General features: G+C 40.4%; 1 protein-coding gene across 3 annotated transcripts in view; it reads left to right on the top strand.

Annotated features, from left to right (window-relative positions):
* arhgap4b (Rho GTPase activating protein 4b) overlaps nucleotides 1-19,855 on the top strand; it is a 40,090-nt gene that overhangs the window by 10,020 nt on the left and 10,215 nt on the right. The window contains exons 2-15 of one of the 3 annotated variants that reach the window (XM_069694121.1): nucleotides 4,540-4,892; nucleotides 7,244-7,415; nucleotides 7,518-7,680; nucleotides 11,609-11,671; nucleotides 11,783-11,956; nucleotides 12,181-12,309; nucleotides 12,653-12,874; nucleotides 15,989-16,090; nucleotides 16,269-16,454; nucleotides 16,670-16,754; nucleotides 17,192-17,219; nucleotides 17,495-17,591; nucleotides 19,339-19,399; nucleotides 19,666-19,743. In XM_069694121.1, coding sequence (XP_069550222.1) covers nucleotides 4,823-4,892; nucleotides 7,244-7,415; nucleotides 7,518-7,680; nucleotides 11,609-11,671; nucleotides 11,783-11,956; nucleotides 12,181-12,309; nucleotides 12,653-12,874; nucleotides 15,989-16,090; nucleotides 16,269-16,454; nucleotides 16,670-16,754; nucleotides 17,192-17,219; nucleotides 17,495-17,591; nucleotides 19,339-19,399; nucleotides 19,666-19,743 — 1,630 coding nt within the window. In that variant the 5' untranslated portion in view covers nucleotides 4,540-4,822. Of the gene's footprint in view, nucleotides 1-4,539; nucleotides 4,893-7,243; nucleotides 7,416-7,494; nucleotides 7,681-11,608; nucleotides 11,672-11,782; nucleotides 11,957-12,180; nucleotides 12,310-12,652; nucleotides 12,875-15,988; nucleotides 16,091-16,268; nucleotides 16,455-16,669; nucleotides 16,755-17,191; nucleotides 17,220-17,494; nucleotides 17,592-18,101; nucleotides 18,130-19,338; nucleotides 19,400-19,665; nucleotides 19,744-19,855 lie in introns of those variants that run through there. The other 2 variants (XM_069694120.1, XM_069694122.1) reach the window with 2 other exon arrangements.

Genomic DNA, 19,855 nt, shown 5'->3' with positions numbered 1-19,855 from the left:
ATTTACCCTGAAAAAAGCCTAGGGTTCATAGGGTTAAACTACAGGGCAGAGTGGGAAGCTGGCAATGGGCAGAGTGTTGTAGAGGTGTGCAGGTCCAAAGAGGTCCCCAGGTTAACCGAGTAAGCTGGAATCCCAAAATAAGTGACAAGGATTAAGGTTTGGCAGCAGTGGCCTCATGTATAAACAGTGCACACGTACTTAAGTGTTGTGTGCGCTAGTTTTTACACACGGTAGGATGTAAGTGAGAATGTGCCATGAGAATGTGTGGGCCATGCTATTATCTGTCTCTGTAACATGTTGATTGCAACCTGCAAAGTAGTGGAACATTTTAAAATGTTTCAAAATAAGTTTCCACTCCAATTTCTGGGATATGTCTATGAAAGTGTCTGTGTAAAACCATAATTATGTCCTCTGATCTATTACATCCTATAATATCTTGATTATTACTGTGGATAATAACATCAGAAAGGCCAAAACCCACTGACTCTGACTGGCTCTCATGGTGCAAAACACATGTACAGAACCAATCACGTGACTCGTCACGTCACCAATCATGTAACTGGTTCTGTTCATTTCAAATTTATGAGTGGACTATGTATTCAGAGTAGTCAGTTATAAAAACAAAAACAGCTGCTGTGCAGGCCTACAGTGGGCCCTCTCGAAGCCATCCAAAACTGGATTGTATGAAATACACTATCATCAGTATCTTGGCATATACTGTGTAAGTAGGTTACCTCGTTTCCCTTCCTGCTCATGTCACGTCCTTTCATTTCTTTAGCATGCAGGCCTTGATATCAGTCTTCTGTGTGAAGTTTTGACATTAGTAAGTGAAATCAAATGAAATTCTACAAATTTGAAGTCAGATGCCAATGAGGGCCTGATTAATGCATATTGTGTAAAACGTTAATGGCTGATCCATGAGTACAGTATTCAATTTAGATTGGCTCATGATCTCATTTTGCATTCGCGTAATGAAAAAAAGGAAAAATTTTTGTGTTTTGTTGTTTTCTCACGAGCTTTACTTTGCCTTTGACAAGGCTGTGTCTTTACTTGCTGACAATTTCCTATTTCCCTGTGTATGTATTGTCTTAAGGTAGGACCTGTATGTATTAATATCACTTATCAATATTTCTGAACCTTTGTGTTTGTGAGTGCTCACATGACTGCACTTGTTAAAAATGCGTTTTTTTTCAGTATTTGTGGGACCGTACAACATGCGATAACATGTTTTCCACATATGCTCCATGTGCTACCACTTATGACATGTGGAAAACTTTTCTACTTGTGCTCCACATGTCCTGTTTTAATGCTAAGAATAAGAATATCATTATAAGATTAATGTATGTCACTTTTTAAAAATGTAAAGTAACAGCTTTAAAATCATTTTAATTTTAATGATGTCTTGAATTGTAATTGGGAAAATGGCACCTCCTACAACCCCACTCCATGCCCCGAATGCCTGTTCATGCACGATATAACTTTGGTGAGCAGGTCAGATACCTGGCGAAAAGTGCACTCTTTGCTAGCCGCAACTTGTTGAACCCTTAACCACTGGGGCAGGCAGCTGCAGGTAACAGGGATGATCCTCATCTTCATATTCTCACGGGGTGAGTTTCTACCCATCTCTGGGATTTCAGTGGTCAAATAGTTATCCGTCTTCAGCAGCTTGTGAACATTGCCAATGGGGAATTGAAGCCCAGCATTGGAGGAGCTGGTCTTAGCCTTTACCCTGACTCTGTTGGCACTAGCCTTTTTCAAATCCAGGCATTTTTCAGTGTCTTATTTCTTTCGTATTAGCAGTATCTTAACCAGGAGATTAATATTAAAGTGTAGCTTATATATACAACCCCTGATACTCAAAGTGTAGGCGTAGCTTTGGTGGCCTGCATATGCAGTGATGAAGCAGTATTGGATACACCAGAATCTTGTCACTGAAATTAATGGCCACAGAGGTTACTGTTGCCACTGCTCAGGGTATGTTTTTTTTTTTTTTTGCTTTCGTGAAGTGAAATGGGAATTCAGAGTGTAAAAAAAATACTTAAAACTACCAGCAACTCCACCTATTCTTCCACAACTCTGTTCAACCTGATGATATCATAAGGGTCGTTTTTCAAACTTTTCAAGTGTTTTTCCAGAGCCACAGCAGACATGACTCAACATTTCTACCTTGTTCAGCAGCACATTTCGCCATTGGGTATACGGACTTTGTTGTGTTGTTTGAGGCACAAGAATTTATTAAACAGCAAAAGTAACTCAAAAACCAACTATGAACAGTCTTTAATACATTAACAAACCGTGACTCGGGAGACAAAGCAGATTACAGATCAGCTTGTGGTAGGTTTCTGTCCAGTATCCTGCTGTGAGACAAGTCTTATCAATTTAAAGTATGTGTAAAACTAGAATTACTGCCTGGTGGTTGTATGCATCCATTAACCACTCAAGTTGTAGTTTATATGGAGATCTGTCCAAACTCCTATGTTCCTGTAAAGAAGCTATAAATTATAAAACATGGATGCAACACTGGGAAAGTAGGAGGTGTAGATAATTAGAAGGTGTGTCACAGCCAACTTCAATTATGGCCAATCAAATCAGCTCCTCTCATTCCCTTTAAGACTGCTGTGATGCAGCGGACTGTCAGTTTTCTTATGAATTAAGAAGAAGCAGACTGACATCACCATCCAAACTCGACCCAGGCTTTAACTGACATACTTGTCTCGGAGGTTCAGGCTCTAATCAACACATTTTTAGTACTACGAGTTGGAATCCACAGGCTGATCATGGGCTTGGGAAGAGGTAACTAATATAAATAACTCTTCCCTAGTATTATGAAAACTGCTGCCCAGTGTAGGAAGTGGCTCAATGATAAAAGACAGAAGCATGTGTCTTATAGTCCCCAAACATTGGAATTAATTAAATGTCAAAGCGAACAAAGAACACTCATCCAGTATAGGGAAATCAGGTGCTGAAACAATGTTGATGACTGTTGACAGTTTATTTATTTATAATTCATGAACAACACTGATACAGAGCAATGTCTTCCAAACATCAATGATGTTGTGGTGTTAAGTTAACTACACTGATACTTTGAGTGTGCCTAATTTATTTTGCAATCATTAATTAAATGACCTAAAATGACAGGTGCAAATTGTGCTTACCTTTTGTGCGTAAATGACGCAGTGTCAAAGTCCGTGGTCGTGGACAAGATGAGTTGATGAGAAGCCTTTTGAGTTGTTACACCTTTATGTAATTTAATTGCAATTTTTTTGGTTGTTAACCTGAATTGGCTTTTATATTTTATGGCTAAGATTGGCTATAGCGTTATGATGCACCAACTTTACTCACTTTAATAGGTAAGAGTCAGTCACATGATTAACTGAATTGGAAGGTTGCCTTCAAAAAAATCTTGTTTTGAAGATTTTAAATCTTTTGAAATTTGAAGAAGGTCCCTCAAGGCACTCCTGGCATCTCACTTTCACAAGAACGGGAAAGATGTGAGGGGATTGACTGTGACTTTCAAAATCTAATCAATTCATTGTTGAGGCCAAGTGAACATTTGTGCCAGACTTGAAAACATTCTAGGTTTTCCCCCAGATATTGTACTCATTTGCATGGGTCACTGTGAAGTGACCTTGACTATTAACCTTTAACCCACAAAATTGAATAAATTTAGTCCAAATAAATTGTTGTTCCTTCAAGGCGTTCCGGAGCTATCACCTTCAGTGTGAAATGGATATGAGCTCACAGTGACCTTGACCTTTGACCACCACTTATCAGTTCATTCTCAGATAAAAAAATTCATGTTTTAGGTGAAAAAAAAAATAATAATAAAAAAATATATATATACACCATACAATATACCATTTATATATATATTATATTCACGAGAACAGGACAGACGGATTAGAATAAACTGAGGTCACAGTGACATTAAACTTTGACCTATGACCACCAAACTGTCATTGATTAATCTGTGAGGCCAAGTCATCAATTGTGCCACATTTGAAGAAATTCCCTCAAGGCATTCTTGAGATATTACATTCACGAGAACGGGACAGACAGCCCGAAGAGGTCATGCCTCTGGCTAAGGTTATCGCCGGTGGAGGGGCATGAAAATCATTGGAGGCATTTGTTTACCTAAATGACTCTTACCTTTTATGGACATTCCCAATCATTGACCGAGAGCCACAGAATGTATTTCTGTTACTCATCACCTCTCATCTTAACCCCCTCCCATCCTTCATCCTTCCTCCCTCACATCCCCATCACTCCACTCTCTTACTGTCCATTCTGTGCTCTGCCCGTCCTGCCGTCCCTCCTATTAAATCTCCCTTTTCTGGTGTCACTGTCCCTTTCTCTCTAGTCTGCCCTCTCTAGTCAGCTGCCCTAATTTGTCTTCTGCCTCTGACTATTTCATTCTCTTTTTCTTGTCTCAGTAAATCTACCTCTCTTGCCCCTGATGTCCACTTGTCAGGTCCTTGGAAGGACATTCCCTTCCTCTCTCACCATTCCCCTCTCTTTTTATTCCTTTCTTCTGTCCAGGCCTATGGATCAGCGTTCATATCATAAACCAAGGGGATTCCATGGACACATCGAGACTGACATTCCAGCTGAACGCAGCCGATCGACACTGATGTTGATGCGCTGCTAGCCACTGTAGAGGAGCAGCAAGGACAAGGGGTCAGGGGAGAGAGATCAAAGACTACCAAGCCAGAGCAGGAACTGAGGTTGAAAGATTTCAGACGGGAGAGACTGTGGTTTTACGAGAAGAATCAGACATCAGGGAGGAAGGTCTCAGGAACAGACAAGGGTCAAGGGATCAAAGATGATGACATCACATGGAAAGCTGAGGAGGGAGAAGGGGAGTCTGGCTGAGTACGAATTGCAGATGAAAGGTAAGCCCCCCTGTGTGTGTCATATGCTTGATTCTGTGTATGTCTGTGCCCTTTATCACACTTTTTCTGTTGTCCATTTACACTTACCTCCACGCATGAATGCATAGAAGACAGCACATACGCATGCGTGCGAGACTGTGTTCAGTTGCTCTGCAGCCATCCAGTCATATCCTCGTATGCATACAGCCATGGCTCAGAAATGCGCTTGTTGTCAGAAGCTGATAAAATCACTCTTCTTCATAGCTTGATGACGTTTCATGACCAGGTTTTCAATTACTTAAGGGCCTGTAAAAGAGCACATAATGCTTTAATAAAAACATTAACATAACCATTTGTGGTGTTACGAGATTCTCACATGACAACGGCGTGTGTGTGTGTGTGTGTGTGTGTGTGTGTGTGTGTGTGTGTGTGTGTGTGTGTGTGTGTGTGTGTGTGTGTGTGTGTGTGCCGTGATTTGGAGGGTGCATGCCGTGGCTTGCTGGCTTTCTGTACTGTACTACAAGGGTGTATTTATAGCTAGTATTAGTGATGCTGTCTCCTCACATCCAGTCAGCCCCGGGCTGTGTACGCACACAGAGACAAAGAAAAAGAGTAAAGAGGGGAAAAAGGGAGCAGGCAGAGTGTGTGGGGGGTGAGCAAGGAAGAAAAAAAGGAGAGATCCAAGAACGCATAAGAAAAGAAGACATAGAGAGAGAGAGAGAGAGGGGAGAGGGAACAAAGCAAACGTGTTGTTATTCGAGAGAATGACAGTTGCACGAGCCTTTTCAAAGAAAAGTGCAGTGCTGGGCCACTGCACTATTGGCTTAGCTGTGTTTGCATACAAGCTTGTATGTATAATATCAGGTTATGCCGGATTTATCAAGTGAGCTGTTTATAATGATCCATAATATTGCTGTTAAATTGGAGGAGGCAATAAAATGCCTCATTGACAGCATGAACAGCACTTTATTGAATTTTGCCACCTGAAGGAAAGACTTGAATTAGTATTGATTCAGAATAGTCACTTAACTTTATCAAGATATTATTCAGACGAAATGTGTGATTACAGAATGCATGGTTATCAAAGATGGAAAAATACATGTGTATCTTTGTGCAATTGCATTACTTCCAACTGCATAAATAATTGTGATTAAAGTGTGTACAGAACTGTATGTCCCCATTCTGTGAAGCAGGAGCAGTTGTGGCATGCATTTTCATTCTGGTAGTCTGTGCATCTGTTATTAGTCTATGTTTTTAATTAATCTTTGTGAATACTTAAACATTTTACATGACGTCTGAACAAACTTGACCCTTTTCTTTCTGCCTTTATGCCATGTTTCCTGGCTGAACAAATTATTAAATGTAATAAATGCACACTATATATTAAAGAAGTAATACAATTAAAAGTCTTGCATTTACTGTCAAACCTTACTTGAGTAAAAAGTTTAATTCTCAGCAAAAAGTATTTAAAGTACCAGAAGTAGTAGTACAATTCAAAAGACCACTATTCAAATTCTATTATATTTATTTCAGTTTTTATGAAGGTGCATTAGTGTGTTAGTATTTACTGTTTTAGCTGGTCAAAATGGAATACTTGGAAATGCTTTAGAAACACATAGTTTGTTTTGTCAAGTGGGAGTGATCACTCTTTGGTTGAATTGCAAACACCTAATATATTGTACATCTCAAACATGATGACATTTGATTTACCCTGAGTGCCTTAACATACAGTTTCCCCCTTTCATTTTCCCTTAAATAACTTTAAAGATGTTAAAATCACCTCATTCCTCTCAGCTTTTTCCAACACACAAATAGAAGATAGCGTTGAAATACTTTAATGTGCAAGACCACATAGGACCCTAAGGGTTTGTCAAAAAAAAAAACTCTGGCTCCAATAGACTCCCACTCAAAACATGTCAACTTCTCTCATGAAATAAAAAGTGAATGCATTTTTTTCCACAAGTGATTATAGTGTCATTAGGTACATACAATACACTCATTCTCCGTGTTGTGTATGTCCTTTTGAAAAAAAACTAGGCTTCAAAGACGTATGTTCAGGGCGTGCATGGTTTAATTGACATGCGTGAGGTGCTGTCAGGTTTGTGAATAGGTCAGCAGGCTATCAATAATAGCCTGATAACCTGCAATTTGATAACTGATAATTTGATAACCTGTGGCCAGAATATGGTCACAGGTTATCAAAGTCACCTCTTGCTTAAAAAAATAAGATAAAAGATCACTGTGTTTTTCCATGTTATGTTCTCATATCTCTTTTTGTGTTTGCATGTGACAGCACGTGTCCAGGCTTGTGAAAATGTATTTACTTGAATGGCTGACCCTCTCTTTCTATCTCTGTTTCTCTGACATCTCAGACCTGCGGGCCCAGCTGACAGACCAGATAAAGATTTTAGACTCTCAGGTGGAGGTGAAACAGCAGCAGCTCTCAGACCTGTCTGAGTTTCTCCGCCGTCGAGGCGACATCGAGGCTGAATATGCGCGTGCTCTTGATAAACTCACAGAGAGATTTACCCACAAGACAAAAAAGTAAGTGAATACACAGCGTGGATGCATATTTGTGTCTCTTTTCTCTTTTACAGGTGGTTAAATTGTCCCATAATCTCAGGGAATATGTCTATTATTCTGCAGAAAGGAGCAGTGGGGTCAGTCTGTGTGTCAAGTCTGGTCTGTTTTGCTGACTCAGACCCGTCTTGAGAGTCGGGAACATGCAGCACTGGGTGACACCTGCTGCAACATGCTCACACAGAGGCTGGCACACAGTACAGAGGACACACACCGCCTGCACAAACGGGTGAGAGGATCTTTGGTGTTTGGTCATATGAATACAGAAACAGACACAGAGGAGACACATTGTGGAGGAAACTTGGAGTGTGGTAGCCATCACAAAATTCAAAACACAGCGCCATTTCATAAAAGGTAACAACATTTCACAAATTACAAAAATATTTCACAAAACGTAAAAACATTTCACAAAGCACAAAATATTTCACAGAATGCAAAAACATTTCACATTTCACAAAATATTTCAGATAACACAGAAATATTTCACAGGCTACAAAAATATTTCACAAAATACAAAAATATTTCACAAAATACAAAACATACAAAATATTTCACAAAATGCAAAAACATTTCACATAACATTCACATTTCACATAACCCAAAAATATTTCACAAAATACAAAAACATTTCACATAACACAAAAACATTTCTCAAAACGCAAAAACATTTCACAAAATGCTAAAAAATATTTCATACAGCACAAAATAATTTGTCAGAACACAAAAACATTTCGCAAACCGGAAAGGTGCAGACTTTAACGATCTCTTTAGCGCAGATGTCTCCAACCTTTTTTCTTCAGAGAGCTACTCTGACAAAATGAAAGTGTCCGAGAGCTACTCATGTTTAATAACATGCATTAACATAGCTGAGCTCTACCCAAACCAACCAAATAACTTTGCATGTGTAACTTTGATCTCTCTCTCTTGGTGAAAGACACTGGCTATATAGCTCCAGCTCAGCTGTTGGGTCCACCCGAAATTATTGTATATATGTTATTTACTTGATTTATGAGCACACGTCTCTTTCCAGCTCAGGGTGAGAGTCTCTGCTGCGTTTTGCAGGCATGGTGCAGGTCACCTTAGAGTCCTCTGATCTCTGTGTTTCATGAAGGGCAGAGCTCAACCCTGCTGTCCTCCTTCATCACACACTGTTTTAGAATATACCACTGAAATGTAGCGATCACTGGTGGCATGCCTCTCCTTTTCAACTGCTAAATACGATTTGCCTAAAGTTAATTAGTGCTGGGCTCAGGACACGTTACATTACATTTCATTTAGCTGACGCTTTTATCCAAAGCTACTTACAATAAGTGCATTTCAACTATGAGGGTACAAAACCCAGAACAACAGGAATCAAGGAAATACAATTTCTTAAAGAAAGCCAAACTACAAAGTGCTATCAGTAAGTGCCATTTTAAGTGCTACTAAAGTTCTACTGTTCAAGGTAAAGGAGGAAGAGGTGTGTTTTTAGTTTGCGGCGGAAGATGTACAGAGTTTCTGCTGTCCTGATGTTGGTGGGGAAACATGTCGTGATTTTGTAGAATGTTTATCTCGCAGCGAGGGAGCAACAAGCTGATTGGTAGAAGCAGAGCGGAGGGAGCAGGCTGGGATGTAGGGTTGGACCATGTCCTGGATGTAGACTGGACCCGATCTGTTCACAGCACGGTACGCAAGTACCAATGTTTTGAAACAGATGCGGGCAGCTACTGATAACCAGTGAAGGGAGCGGAGGAGCGGAGTCGTGTGAGTGAATTTCGGGAGGTTAAAGACTAGTCGAGCTGTTGCATTCTGGATGAGCTGCAGAGGTCGGATGGCACTAACAGGTAGACCTGCCAGGAAGGAGTTACAGTAGTCCAGACGTGAGATGACCAGAGCCTGGACCAGAACCTGGACCAGAACCTGGACCAGAACCTGGACCAGAACCTGCGCCGCCTTCTGAGTGAGAAGAGGACGGATTCTCCTGATGTTGTGCAGCATGTATCTACAGGAACGCGTCGTTGCAGTGATGTTGGCAGAAAGAGAGACACAAAACTAATGTTAGCCTAACCACACCCCAACACCTGTGTCAATAATATCTACGCAAGGATAAAACGGCTTATGCTACAATGATGCGTAGTAGAGGCTCTAACCAGGAACCGTTTTATAGGAGGGTCAATATCAGGATTTTGCAAGCAGACTGACTTCTGTCAGTACTGTCCAATCACAAACAACAAGTGTTGTTGTACCCTTTCCGGTTTGTGAAATGTTCTGTTTTGTAAAATGTTTTTGTGTTTTCAGATTTTTTTTTTGCATTTTGTGGATTTATCTTTACTGCCATATTCAAAATTATGCTTATAAATCAAGTACTTTCAGCTCTTTTCTGTAGACCTGCAGTATCAAGAGTATAATAAGCAGATTGCTACACCGATTTCATGCTACACTAATAAACAATTTAAATCACCCCATCTTCTGCATTTAAAAGCCTTAATAGATAAATTCATGAAATTAGATTTTTTTTTCAGTGCTGTAGTTAATATAACACAATGCTCAAATAGTTTGTAAAATAACGAATATGTGTCATAAGTTGACACATTAAAAAAAATTAAAGTCTTCAGATAAATCCCCCGTCATGTATTTGTCTTGGTAACACAGAGGCATCCACAGTCTTGTTCATTTTATAAAGTACACAGTCATCTTGTTCAAATTACTGGTTGTCAGACAAGCGCTCTGTACCTTCTCATGGTTGAGAAGTGAGCCAAATCTTAATTAAACCATGGCAGTGATTTCAAAGCAGCTAAGAGGTGTTGTTAGGCCAGATGCCAAGCTGAGCAAATTGAATATTTTATTGCTACCAATCAGAGTAACGCTGTGCAATTATAAATAATCGAAACAACACTGGCTAAAATAGATTGACCTTGACAGAATGTTTTTCTACCAAGTAATCTTGAAAAGTTGCTGAACAAAACAATTGCAGTGTTGCATTACTACTCTTGTGTAATTACTTATTTATGGATTAATTTTTAATTTAAAGGAATATGTAATATTTGTAAATACTCTCATTTACTTTTTTGCATAGAATAAAGTGACTAGTTTGATACCACTCACATATCTGTATACTAAAAACAAAACTAGAGTCTCAGTCAAGCAGGAAAACATGAAGCATTGGTAATGGATAATTTGATTCTGTCCAAACATATTATTCTGTCCTCAGAGTAGGTGTCAGACCACACTTCGACAGATAGCGAACATACTGTTGTATAGAGAGTCAGACGAAGAAGTAAAGTTGAATGAACGTTTACTGTTTGTTTTCCTCTTCTCGTGTACAACAGTCTTTTTTTGTAAAACTGAAATAAGGACAAAATAAATCACTCAATCAGTATGTATGTCAAAATAAAATGACATATCTTTTCTGATGTACCACACAGAATAAAACACTGTGCTAAATTACCTTCCTTTTCAACAAACAAGGCATGGCTTGATAATGAACATTTTTGCTGAGTCATCACAATGCTTTACCTTAATTTAGATGCTAAAAAATACCAGCTCCATAAAACGTCCCTCTTCATGTTAAAGTTCTATGTAAACATTCACTAAGCAGTACAATTCAGCACACCTGATATTTTGGTACTCACAAGCATTGCTTCTCAAGGCACTCAACGTAAGAAAGGCAGAGGATGAGCTGCCCCCATGTGATCATCCCTCACCTCTGCTACCAGCTGGAATCATTGCTCTGGCCACGTCATGTGACCCTATTGGCCAATGAATGAAGAGAAGACTTCTACTGCTAAACTAACTGCAATAACACATGCAACCACCAGGGGGATAAATTAAAAATAATCTAAACATCAACCCAATAGACAGAACACATATAACAACCTGAGGAAGGAGGAGGAGGAGAAATGTTGGAGACCCCTGCTTTATAGGGTTATCAATTAACATCTAGTGAAACTAAAAAGTTAAAGCAAAATTGCAGTATTATGGGAAGTTACATGTTGAAACTAATTTATGCTAATCACATGTGGACATTACACGCACAGACTTGTGAGTGGAGTCAGGCTTCTCTTTCACAGAATTGGAAAGTAACTGTGTCTTAAAATTAATTTGTATTTAATATACTACACTTTAAAAATTAAAGTGCAGTGTATTTTTAACTGACATTCCTATTATGTATATTGCAGAGCAAAGAAGTTGGAATCCAGATGCAGGATGAGTTGCTAAAGGTCACCACTGAATTGCAGACTGTGAGCACTTCATATTGTCACACTGCCTTTAATGCATAATATTGTAACAATGCACTGAAACTGACAATTCTGATGTGCGATTTGCTTTTTTTTAACTGTGTGCTGGTGAAGGCTCTGAAGACATATAACCAGTACCACACAGACTACCTGATAGCAGAGGGAAAACTGAAGGAAGCTGAGCGGTTGGAAGAGAGACACACCGGCAAGTCAGCTGAGCTCGGTCCAGGCCAATTGGTAGGGCAGAGGCGTAGTTCTGTCAAGAAGATGGAGAGACTAATGGAGAAGGTGTGTTTGTGTGAGAGTCAAAGAAAGAGAGAACAGGCCACAGGAAGTCTTGAAGTGGGTTTTCCACAGAACAAACCACATCCTGTTCCTGTTGTTCTGTCTCTACTCTGTGTGTTTAGGTGAAACATATTTCGTTGACAAGATATCACCATGTGTTGTATCTTTATCAGTACGTGTGGTTTAGTGCTGTTTCCCTTGCTTTTTGAATGTGTGTGCATGCACAGAGGCATGGCAGAGTGCAGGAGAACCAGCTGAAGTGTACCAAGGCTCGTAATGACTACCTGCTGAATCTAGCGGCAGCAAATGCAGCCATGAACAAGTACTACCTGCAGGACATCAGCACTCTCATCGATGTAAGAAACATGCAGTTTGTGTTGTCTCATTTTTCTGTGGGAATAGAGCATTCTGTCATTTTCAGTTACCTTTTTGTGCCTCTTTTTCTTGGTACAGAAAACCTGAAATATGGGAAGAAAGAATAACATAGTATTGATTTCTAAAGAATTCCCTCTAAAAAAAAGCTTCTTCTGTCCTACTATTTCTGACACAACTCTCTCCATCTGTCCTCTTTTTTTGTCCTCTTCTCCATCATTGCCATCTTATCCCTTCATTTTCCTATTCTTCTCTCTGCACTACCATTCATTTTCCATACTGACTCCATCCCTTCACAAATCCTTTTCTCGCCCTCCCTCCTGGCAGTGTTGTGATCTTGGTTTCCATCTGTCCACGGAGAGGGTGATGAAGTGCTACCTGGCCAGTAGGTGGCGCATCCAGAAGACAGAAGAGACAGGGCTAAAGCAGCTGGAAGCTGCTGTGACATCTCTGGACCAGGGTGGAGACAGAGATGCGTTGCTACAGCAACATGACTCAGCCTTCTGCCTTCCATTTAGATTCAACTACCACCCACATGAGGGAGACCAGGTGAAATTACTGTGTATCAGGTAGAGCTGTATGATAAAACTGAAATGTTACTTTTGGTTACATTCACAGGTAAAGCTCCCATTTTTTAGCCCAAGACTCTTAGATATGAGACATATACGGATTATTTTGTACCTACCATTGTTAGGTAACCTGTTTTCTCCATAGTTTGTTGATTTACAGTATCCTTTATTTTTGATTTGGTTAAGTTAGATTATGGGGATCGAGAAATATTAAGCAATGGGTAGTGAATCCTGGATAAACAACTCATTAAGTGCACTCCAATAATGGCCAGACCTTGCGCTCCAGACAGCCCTTCTCTCTTTCTACAATTATACAGATGTTCCAAAAGCTTGTGTGTGGCGAAACATGTTTGAGAAGTGTCAAATAAAGCGTTCTAAGGCGTCCTTCAATTGGGACACCCTGCCCCTCCTAAAAGAAACACATGTCTAGGCAGTACCTACAATTACACAGATGTTTCTTAAATATATACTACAGTGTACGCAACTCATGTGTTGCCAAACTGGTTTGCAAAGTGTCAAATAATGTATTGAAACCTAGAAGTGTTTCCAGACCAGTCCATACATTTTTAGTATAAATCTGCCACTGTCAACAGCATTTACCATGGTAGATTAGAGAGCTTGACAGGTGTAGCAACTGCAGCTAAGAGAGGGAAAGTTAAGCGAACACTAAATTGCGTCAGTTTTTCATAGAATGTGTGACAGGCTCCTGCGACACCCTGCTGCTTACTTTACATTCATTTTAAAGGCTGTTTAATACATTTTTAGTTTTTTTTAACTCGGCTTTAAATGAATGAAAAAAACTACAACGTACAACTTTTCTAAAAAAAAAAAAAGTTGGGACGCTGCGTAAAATGTAAATAGAAACAGAATGCAATGATTTGCAAGTCATGTAAACCCGCATTTAATAGAAAATACTCCAAAGACAACAAATCAAATGCTCAAAAATATGTGCTTATTTTACATTTGATGCCAGCAAAACGTTTCAAAAAAGTTGGGACAGGGTCAACAAAAGACTGAAAAAGTTGTGTAATTCTCAAAAAAAGAAAACACCTCATGGATATCTCACAACTAATTAGGCTAATTTGCAACAGGGCAGGAACATGATTGAGTCTCACCACTGTAAAAGACTGCATGAGCAAAGATTCAAGAATAATGTTCCTCAATGTAAAAATGCAAAGATTTTGGCAATTTCATCATCTACAGTACATAACATCATTAAAAGATTCAGAGAATCTGGAGAAATCTCTCTACACAAGGGACAAGGCTGGAAAACATACGCTGCTCAAACAAATAAAAGGGAACACTTAAACAACACATCCTAGATCTCAGTGAATGAAATATTCCAGTTGAAAATCTTTATTCATGACATAGTGGAATGTGTTGAGAATAAAATAACATAAGAATGATCAATGGAAATCAAAATCATTATCCCATGGAGGTCTGGATTCAGAATCATACTCAAAATAAAAGTGGAAAAATCAGATCACAGGCTGATCCAACTTCTGTGGAAATTCCTCAAGACAAATCAAAATGAGGCTCAGTAGTGTGTGTGTCCTCCATGTGCCTGTATGAACTCCCTACAACGCCTGGGCATTCTCCTGATGAGACCACGGATGTTCTCCTGAGGGATCTCCTCCCAGACCTGGATCAAAGCGTCAGTGAACTCCTGGACTGTCTGTGGTGCGACGTGGCGTCGGTGGATGGAACGAGACATGAGGCCAGTCCACCAGGAGACGTGGAGGGGGCCGTAGGAGGACAACAACCCTGCAGCAGGACCGCTATCTGCTCCTTTGTGCAAGGAGGAACAGGAGGAGCGCTGCCAGAGCCCTACAAAATGACCTCCAGCAGGCCACTAATGTGCATGTTTCTGCTCAAACTGTCAGAAACAGACTCCATGAGGGTGGTATGAGGGCCCGACGTCCACAAGTGGGGCCTGTGCTCACAGCCCAACACCGTGCAGGGCGATTGACATTTGCCAGAGAACACCAAGATTGGCAGCTTTGCCATCGGCGCCCTGTGCTCTTCACGGATGAGAGCAGGTTCACACTAAGCACATGTGACAGACGTGACAGAGTCTGGAGATGCCGTGGAGAACGTTCTGCTGCCTGCAACATCCTCCAGCGTGACCGGTTTGGCGGTGGGTCAGCGATGGTCTGGGGAGGCATTTCTTTGGAGGGCCGCACAGCCCTCCATGTGCTAGCCAGAGGTACCCTGACTGCCATTGTAATATAAACATGATCCAGAAACACTGCTGCCTTGTCTGGGCCCAAGCTTGTTTAAGTTGAACTGAGGCAAAGTGGAAAACCTTCCTGTGGTCTGACAAATCAAAATTTGAAATTATTGCTGATCATAGATGATGCATCTTGGATGAAGAGGACAGGGACCATCCAACTTATTATCAACGTACAGTTTAAAAACCAGCATCCATGATGGTATGGGGGTGCACTAGTGCACATTCCATGGATAACTTGCACATCTGGGAAGGCACCATGAGTGCTGAATGATATATACAGGTTTTGGAGCAACATCTGCTGCCATCCACACAACATCTTTTTCATGGAAGGCTTTGATTATTTTGGCAAAAACAATGCCAAACCGGATTCTGCACATATTACAACAGCATGTCTCTACAGTAGAAGAGTCCGGGTGCTCAACTGCTCACCCATTTACACGAAAAATACAACAAATGAGACCCTGAAATGTTGAGCAGCTGAAATTCTATATTAGGCAAGAATGGGACATTTCACTGTCAAAACTTCAGCAACTGCTCTCTTAAGTTTCCAAACGATGACATGCCCCTCTCACAACTTTTTTGTACCGTGTTGCTGGTATCAAATTCAAAACAAGCATACATTTTTATAAAACAATATATTTCTCAGTTTCAACATTTAATATGTCTTAGGTCTATTTACAATTAAATATGGGTTTACATGATTTACAAATCACATTCTGTTCTTTTACACCGCATCCCAACTTTTTTGTGAACAGGGTTGTACCATCAAATAAAACTGCCTCTCTCTCCAAACAACATCCCACTGGATTGAGCTTGATGATCCTTAGCAACGTTATATTATATTTTGTTTGTTTGTTTCAGGTGTGCGAGGTCAGTGCGGAGAGCCAGGTGAGGTACGAGCTGGAGACCAGGTTCCAGCAGCTCCAGTCTCGACTCGCTGCCGTTACTTTAGAAACAGAGGAGGTCAGCTAATTGTTCTCAGTGCCTGTTTCCATAATGATCTGTCTGTCCCTGTCCGTCAGTCAGCGAGTGTGTGAGTGAGCGTCAGTGTGCAACTTACAACATGAACTTAATTGCTTTAATAATTATATAAAAATGAATGAACTCCATTAAAATATCTATATATCTTCCTCTCTCTCAGGTCAGTAAAACCCTTAAAGCCACACTCGTAGCCCTGTTGGACAGCATGTGTGACAGCGACTGTAACCCCTCCCCTGACGTACCCAGCAGCCTAGCACTTGAGTCCACTGGCGGAAGCACCGTCCCAAAACTTACCCTTGCCAAGCGTCGAGCCAATCAGCAGGAGACAGAGACCTACTACTTTACAGTGAGTGAATTCAGAGTTTTCCGAGATTCAGCTTTTAAACATTTAATCATTTTCAAATTATGTTTGGTTCTTACTGTCATGAAAATGCTGGTAGCAAATGTAAATGGACATGCTGCTTCATGGGGGACATGTGTCCTTTAAATTAAAAGGACGCCAGTAGAAGTTTTGGATTTCTTTGATATTTGATTTTTTTTTTTTTAATTTTTTTATCTTAGAAAGTGAAGGAGTTTCTCACCAGCAGTTCTCTAACCTTCAAACTTCAAGCCAAACATGACCTTCTACAAGATGCCATTCAAAAAGGTACTCTTTTACAAGGATGTTGCATGAAATGCAATTTGTTCTGATCTTGCTATTGATCAAATCTGTGAGACACACACATACATTCCCACAATGCAACTTGGATACCGACAGCTTAGTTGGAAATTCAAGTGTGTTAAGACGGTTGTGGGTAATATAGCCTGGAGCCTCTAGAATTAAGGAGCAACACATTTCTGGTAAGCTCACATCTTTCTAACTCCATACCCCAAGATTTTGTTTTCAATTTCAAACTAGTGGTCTTAAGCCCCAACATATGCATCCTAAAGCAACACCACCCATTTATTAAACCCTCTCAACCCACAAACATATGCAATTTTATTTGCAAAATTAGTGAGGTTCCCCTTTAACAATATTGTGCATTCATTGTACCAAAACACTTGATCAGACCTTTTCACATGTTTTCTGTATTTTTCTTCCAGCTGAGGCTGTTGACAGTGACCCTTCCAGGTAAGCAGTATATTTGCACTGCTGAGAACAAAAAAGAGTGTGACTGAGAGTGGCACAGAGACATGGAGAGAGCAGAGAGGACAAGGAGAGCGGGAAAGATACGGACTAAACTGAAACCAAAAATGCCATTTTGAGCAATTTTTGATTGTGTGTAAAAGCTTATTTTTTGGGGGGGATAATTAACTGATCATAGCAATTATCAACATTATTAGATATTGACTGCCTTTCACCTTGTGTAAAATAGGATCATGCATTTTATTTATTATATTTCCCAGAGTGCAATGTGCCCGGTCAGTGCGTATTTGGAAGTCCAGACCTGTTTCCCAATTCTGCCACACACTCTTCACCACAGACATACTCTCCTACATACAGGTAACACTCACACAGACAAATAAAAAAAACATGACATGAATTACACCTGTGTTGTTACTTTCCTGATATTGCCTGCTGCACTTTGCTGCACTGCTGTTCAAACCTCCAAAGGAAATCATCCAGAAAATCCTGTCACACTCATTCAAGAATTGGGGGGAGGGTTTCTTGAAGCATATGCACACGCTGATCCTCCTCCCCCCCAGTGTACTTATTGCTGCCTTCATGTGTATGGTTATGCTTATAGCTTATTGCTGGCTTTTCACTCCTTTCAATGTACCCCTCCTCCCCCATCTCTTCCTCTCTCTTGTGAAAAGGATTAAAATGCCCTGGCCTCTTTGCTGCCTCCTTTCGACTCTATTGAGTGTGTGTGTGTGTGTGTGTGTGTGTTTATGTGCGCCTCTTCCCACTGCTTCTAAATCTAAATCTTTATTCTCCTTATTGTCACTCTGCCTTCTCTACTAATTTCTGCTTTTCCTGTGTCCTTGCTCTGCCGTGCTTGGCTTTTTGCAGAAGAAGAAGGAGAATGTCTCGGACCCAGGTACCAAGCACCTTGATTGCTTATTTACTGCACGCAGGCAGGTGGGCTGTTTCCCTCAGCAGAGCTACCACTGAGCACAGAGGTCATGCCCAATGTATTTTGTTCTGGAGAATTTTAGCAACCCTGGAAGAAGAGTGAAGTTTACATTCTGCTGTTGATAACTTAAAATGTGTAGACTATGGTGTATTCCTCCCCAGTCTGTCCTCAACAGTTTGTACTGCAAAACTGTGTGGCCAAACTGGTTTGAAAACTGTCAAATAAAAGCTTATAATTTAAGATTTGACAAGGAAAACCCAGTGTTTCCCCTTCAGTTGAGACCCCTAACACCTCTTGAAAGAAACACATGTCTAGGTCAAAGCCTCTTTTGGTCTCTCACTCTCTCAGTGATAGACATTTGCTTTATAGCTTTGGTTTCGCAGTTGCGATCCAGCTGAAAATATTGTTTTGATGTTATTTACCTAATTTATGAGCGCACGTTTCTTTCCAGCTCAGTGTGAGAGTCTTTGCTGCATTTTGCAGATCAGAGGACTCTAAGGCGACCTGCAACTTAGGTCGCCTTAGAGTCCTCTGATCTCTGTGTGTTTCATGAAGGGGGGAGCTCAACCTTGCCTGTCCCCCCTCCATTACACTGACACGGTGCAGAGTAGACCCAAGTAAAGGAGACCGAGGGGAGATTGTACACTCGTTAATCAATTGCAGGTTAAAAAAGAGTATATGAGAAATGCTGAAATGGATTGCCAATATACTTGGCCAGCTGTCAATATACCTGGGCAGCGCACCCAAGTAAGTCTTTGTATTGGAAGCACTGCATACTGTTTGAACCTTCTGCGATGTACTCAAAACCCGGTCGCGTGCTATTGGTAGTTCACAAGCTATGGGTTGTAGACCCCTGATTTAAACAACACACTGTTCAAGACAGAAGATACATGATTTTTTTTTTTTACAGTTTTGTAATCACCTAAACATATTATGTAATTTGGTTCTAATTATAAGGAAAATCAAGACAAAGTTCAGTAATGTCTGTAAAAGAACACCTCAGTTCAAAGACTCAGTTATTCTCCTGCTCTTTTATGCCCTTCCTTCTGTTTCTTTGCTGTTTTGTTTTGTCACCTTGTCCTCCTTTTTCTTTGCATCTCTATTTGCACTCTCCTGTCTCCAACTCTCTCATGTCCTCTCATCTCTCCTTTTCTACCCTTGTTTCTTCTCTAGAGCACTGGGCAGCAGATTCCTGTGGTGGTTGAAAGCTGCATTCGTTTCATAAACCTTCATGGTGAGTCAGTTTTTCGGATATTTGTTAGAGAACGAGTAGGTAGAAGTACTTGTTTTTGTATATCCTGTATGCAATCCTGTATCCAGAACATCAGGCATTTGTAAACATGTAGTATAATTTGAAGGGGTGTGTGTGTGTGTGTGTGTGTGTGTGTGTGTGTGTGTGTGTGTGTGTGTGTGTGTGTGTGTGTGTGTGTGTGTGTGTGTGTGTGTGTGTGTGTGTGTGTGTGTGTGTGTGTGTGTGTGTGTGTGTGTGTGTGGTGTCAGGCCTCCACCATGAAGGAATATTCAGAGTTCCTGGCTCACAGAGGGAGGTGAACCTCATCAGAGATGCATTTGAAAGAGGTAAGAGTTTACCTCATCTTACAACACATGTGATTTGGAGCAGATGAAATTGTCTTTTTTTTTTTCCCTCTAATGGAGAAAAGTTAGAAAAAAAGAATGTTTAATAATTTTT

The sequence above is a fragment of the Brachyistius frenatus genome, unplaced genomic scaffold, assembly GCF_029030835.1.
Source record: "Brachyistius frenatus isolate BFR_SWC_R1_liver_20210118 unplaced genomic scaffold, ASM2903083v1 Contig_16, whole genome shotgun sequence".
In the NCBI taxonomy this organism is placed as follows: Eukaryota; Metazoa; Chordata; class Actinopteri; family Embiotocidae; genus Brachyistius; species Brachyistius frenatus.
The sequence above is the reverse complement of the archived record's forward strand: the minus strand, read 5'-3'. Positions and strand labels throughout refer to the sequence as shown.